The sequence below is a fragment of the Oncorhynchus nerka genome, linkage group LG12 (genome assembly GCF_034236695.1).
Source record: "Oncorhynchus nerka isolate Pitt River linkage group LG12, Oner_Uvic_2.0, whole genome shotgun sequence".
Taxonomy (NCBI): domain Eukaryota; kingdom Metazoa; phylum Chordata; class Actinopteri; order Salmoniformes; family Salmonidae; genus Oncorhynchus; species Oncorhynchus nerka.
The window spans coordinates 6,718,410-6,723,312 of record NC_088407.1 but is presented as its reverse complement, the minus strand read 5'-3'; the positions used below and the strand labels follow the sequence as shown (position 1 = coordinate 6,723,312).

The following is a 4,903-nucleotide window of genomic DNA, read 5'->3' as shown; positions in this document are numbered from 1 at the left end:
GACACACTATTGAATGAGCTCCACTTACATCTGTTTTGTCCCCCTGTGAAAGATAAACATGAAAAAAAACACATTAAAAACACATTAAAAAACACATTAAAAACACATTAAAAAACACATTAAAAATACATTAAAAACACATTAAAAAACACATTAAAAACACATTAAAAAACACATTAAAAACACATTAAAAAACACATTAAAAACACATTAAAAAACACATTAAAAATACATTAAAAACACATTAAAAAACACATTAAAAACACATTAAAAACACATTAAAAACACATTAAAAACATAAAAAAACACATTAAAAACACATTAAAAAACACATTAAAAAACATGACAAGTTAAACAACTGATCATTCAACGTGTCTTATGGGCTATAAACATTGAATATGAGAATGTCATTATTACACCGTTTGTAATGTACAGACCGTTGCGGAGGTTGGAACACAGAAACCAATGATCATCAACTCCAATTTGAACTCTTATAATACTAATAAATAGCATATTTCATTTATTACTAATAACATAGAGTAAATATATAGTATTTTAGTCCCAACCAGGACTCGAACCAGTGACTGTCAACCCAACATCTTAGCCGTTACACCAAGAGATCCAGACCTCTTGGCAAGGTTGCCAGGTGTTGGGTTGAACCAGTTGAATGATAGGGGGAAAAAACATCGATTTTTTTTGCCTAAATAAATATCCCGGAACATAATAATTTATAATGAGATGGCCATAAACATTAGCTGATAATGTTTCATATTTTTTAGAAAGGGCTTTAGTGCTGAGCAGATTAACTGAAATGGCAGTTATTTTTATTTATTTAAAAAAAAAAAACGAATTGACCGACGTCTGTTTCCAAATTCCATTTGTATTTTTTTCCTTTATCTTTCATGTTAGTTCAATGTGCAGCTTCTGCTGAGATAAATCAGATGAAGCCTGAACTGTGCGATGTAGTAGGGAGTTGTAGTTTCCAACAGGTGACTATTCTACTTAGTTTAGCGCAGGAAACGTTGTAATAAACTACAATGACCATAATCCATTGTGCGCCTGTCTGTGCGGAGCAGACAAGAAAACAGAAAAGACTGACGAGTGTGATAGAGAGGGAGAGAGAGCAGTTGCCTGAAAATACATGATCTACAGTAAGTGATTGATAGTTAGTAGTCATAAAAGTATATGTCATATTTATTTTGAAGAACTACTAAAATAGTGATTTTGTCAGGCAGCAGCTCTATAGAAAGGAGATGATGAAGTCATCAAATTAAAACGAATATTTAGTTTTGTGTGAATAACTGAGGATTATAAATTAGTGATAAGCAGTAACGGGCATTCATTACCATCGTGTGACTTTTATAAAACAAAACTATTTTGTATTGTTGCAGCATTCAACCAGCATAACGCAAAAGTGCATTTTATTTTACTGTTAATTTTTTTAAAAATTGTATTTATTTATTTATTTAACTAGGCAATGGAAGGTTGCAAGTTTCTTCTAGAAAGTTCCAGACCCTTGTGCTGAGCGAAAACTGTTTGGGCGGCAGGGTAGCCTAGTGGTTAGAGTGTTGGACTAGTAACTGGAAGGTTGCAAGTTCAAACCCCCGAGCTGACAAGGTACAAATCTGTCGTTTTGCCCCTGAACAGGCAGTTAACCCACTGTTCCTAGGCCTTCAATTCTTATTTTCAATGACAGCCTAGGAACAGTGGGTTAACTGCCTGTTCAGGGGCAGAACGACAGATTTGTACCTTGTCAGCTTGGGGTTTGAACTTGCAACCTTCCAGTTACTAGTCCAACACTCTAACCACTAGGCTACCCTGCCGCCCAAACAGTTTTTGCTCAGCACAAGGGTCTGGAACTTTCTAGAAGAAATAGCTCAAGTACATAATACAAAATGCTATAAAAAATAATAATATATACTTTTATTCTTATTCAACAAAAGTGGGGGAATAGGGCTTTCTAAATATAGTACCAATTCAATTATAAATAAAATAAATCTGATCATACTCGCGCCATTTCATTTTGACCTGTCGACAGAGAATGTTCTCCTGAGCGGCGCAGAAACACCAGACAGAGAATGTTCTCCTGAGTGGCGCAGAAACACCAGACAGAGAATGTTCTCCTGAGCGGCGCAGAAACACCAGACAGAGAATGTTCTCCTGAGCGGCGCAGAAACACCAGACAGAGAATGTTCTCCTGAGCGGCGCAGAAACACCAGACAGAGAATGTTCTCCTGAGCGGCGCAGAAACACCAGACAGAGAATGTTCTCCTGAGCGGCGCAGAAACACCATTAACGTGTGACTCATTACAACCTGAAGCATGAAGTGATTTCACACGTCTGTGACCAAGAGAAACTGGTCTTTTTTTTTTCAATCCTATGAAATGATTTAGTATTTGTATTTGTTCATGTGCTCTAAATCCAACTGAGAATATCACAGTGCCATGAAAACACAACGGCTGGACTGTCCTCTTTCATTTGCCGTCTCACTCGCTCAGAGGAAGAGATAATTTATTATTTGACTGGATAGACGTGTTGGTTGTTACGCAACTACGGGGCAAAACAGACAGGGCTGGCTTAGATTGTTGACAAATATGTCAACTAAATGTTCAATTTGAAAACATAAATACAGTTGCAGAATGAGCTCTTGTCTCTCAGATACATCGTCGCAGTTGTTGGTTAGCTAGCTAAGTGATTTTTTTTGCCATATTAGCGTAGAATTGACATCAGTCAAAACAAGACATGGTGTCAAGAACAAAATAAAAGGAGCTGAAACGAGCCACCTACGATTCCCCACATGGCATCTCCTTGGGCTTATTTTTTGCTCGCTACCTGGCCATCCAGAATCATAAGAAAACACGGCCTACTTCCCCCTTTTTTGAATATAGCACGCATCGTTTTCATGGCGTTGTCAGCTAACCTGTCTATAGGCCAGACAATGATGACATGACACTCCCTATGCAATCGCAGGGGGTCTGAAACACTTCAGGTCCTCTCCACTGAGAGAGCGGACAGATGGTTGCTCCCTAGCTAAATGTAAGTCGAAACCTGTTCAGAACTAAGTCAAAGAACCACATCCAACATCTAAGCGCTAAAGGACCAGTGAAGCCAATTTATACATACAGTATATAGTATATACATTACCAGGTCATATTCGTCATAATCGTCTTGACAACGCACAGCGTAGACACACAGGCAGAGCAGCAGTAGCCGCTTCATGTTGGCGTTAGATGATGGCGTCTCAAAGAAAAGTTTCTGTCTTTGAAGGTGAACTGATTTCAGTGGAGGACACAGTTATATTTATACCCAAGCAGGGAGAACCTCCCCCCCCTCTCTCTCTCTGTCTCTCTCTCTCTCTCTCTCTGTCTCTCTCTCTCTCTCTGTCTCTCTCTCTGTCTCTCTCTCTCTGTCTGTCTCTCTCTCTCTCTCTCTCTGTCTCTCTCTCTCTCTCTGTCTCTCTCTCTGTCTCTCTCTCTCTCTGTCTCTCTCTCTCTCTCTCTCTCTCTCTCTGTCTCTCTCTCTCTCTCTCTCTGTCTCTCTCTCTCTCTCTCTCTCTCTCTCTCTCTCTCTCTCTCTCTCTCTCTCTCTGTCTCTCTCTCTCTCTCTGTCTCTCTCTCTGTCTGTCTGTCTCTCTCTCTCTCTCTCTCTGTCTCTCTCTCTCTCTCTCTGTCTCTCTCTCTCTCTCTCTCTCTCTGTCTCTCTCTCTGTCTCTCTCTCTCTCTCTCTCTCTCTCTCTCTCTGTCTCTCTCTGTCTCTCTCGCTCTCTCTCTCGCTCTCTCTCTCTTCAAAGGTCTTTATTAACATGGGAAACATATGTTAACATTGCCAAAAGAAATGAAGTAGATAATAAACAAAAGTGAAATAAACAATAAAAAATGAACAGTAAATATTACACTCACAAAAGTTCCAAAATAATGAAGACATTGTAATGCCATAGTATGTCTAGTGGTTTTACGATGTGGAAATAGGTCAAGTACAAAAGAGGATAAAAAATCCCCCCCCATCTAAACACAGATTTCAGAATGTTTTAATCTTAACCACTATGGGGGTTGAATGTTAACCTGATCTTAAATCGGGGTCATGTAATGTATACTGAATATCCCAGAGCAGAACTTTAGAATGGAACTCTATGGGTCAACCTGGATCAGAACATTAGAATGGAACTCTATGGGTCAACCTGGATCAGAACTTTATCATAGAACTCCATGGGTCAACCTGGATCAGAACTTTAGCATAGAACTCCATGGGTCAACCTGGATCAGAACATTAGCATAGAACTCCATGGGTCAACCTGGATCAGAACATTAGAATGGAACTCTATGGGTCAACCTGGATCAGAACTTTAGCATAGAACTCCATGGGTCAACCTGGATCAGAACATTAGAATGGAACTCTATGGGTCAACCTGGATCAGAACTTTAGAATGGAACTCTATGGGTCAACCTGGATCAGAACATTAGCATAGAACTCCATGGGTCAACCTGGATCAGAACATTAGAATGGAACTCTATGGGTCAACCTGGATCAGAACTTTAGCATAGAACTCCATGGGTCAACCTGGATCAGAACTTTAGAATGGAACTCTATGGGTCAACCTGGATCAGAACTTTAGCATAGAACTCCATGGGTCAACCTGGATCAGAACATTAGAATGGAACTCTATGGGTCAACCTGGATCAGAACATTAGAATGGAACTCTATGGGTCAACCTGGATCAGAACATTAGAATGGAACTCTATGGGTCAACCTGGATCAGAACATTAGAATGGAACTCTATGGGTCAACCTGGATCAGAACATTAGAATGGAACTCTATGGGTCAACCAGGATCAGAACATTAGAATCAGAACATTAGAATGGAACTCTATGGGTCAACCAGGATCAGAACATTAGAATGGAACTCT

At 39.5% G+C, this 4,903-nt stretch overlaps 1 protein-coding gene across 1 annotated transcript in view; it reads right to left on the bottom strand.

The window, feature by feature from the left end:
- LOC135574236 (fibrinogen beta chain-like) overlaps positions 1-3,285 on the bottom strand; it is a 16,323-nt gene extending 13,038 nt beyond the window's left edge. Inside the window, exons 1-2 of the mRNA XM_065025196.1 lie at positions 3,145-3,285; positions 29-43 (exon numbers count right to left, since the gene is read on the bottom strand). Of these exons, the coding sequence (XP_064881268.1) occupies positions 29-43; positions 3,145-3,219 (90 nt within the window). The 5' untranslated portion in view covers positions 3,220-3,285. The remainder of the gene's footprint in view (positions 1-28; positions 44-3,144) is intronic.
- Positions 3,286-4,903: the final 1,618 nt, after the last annotated feature.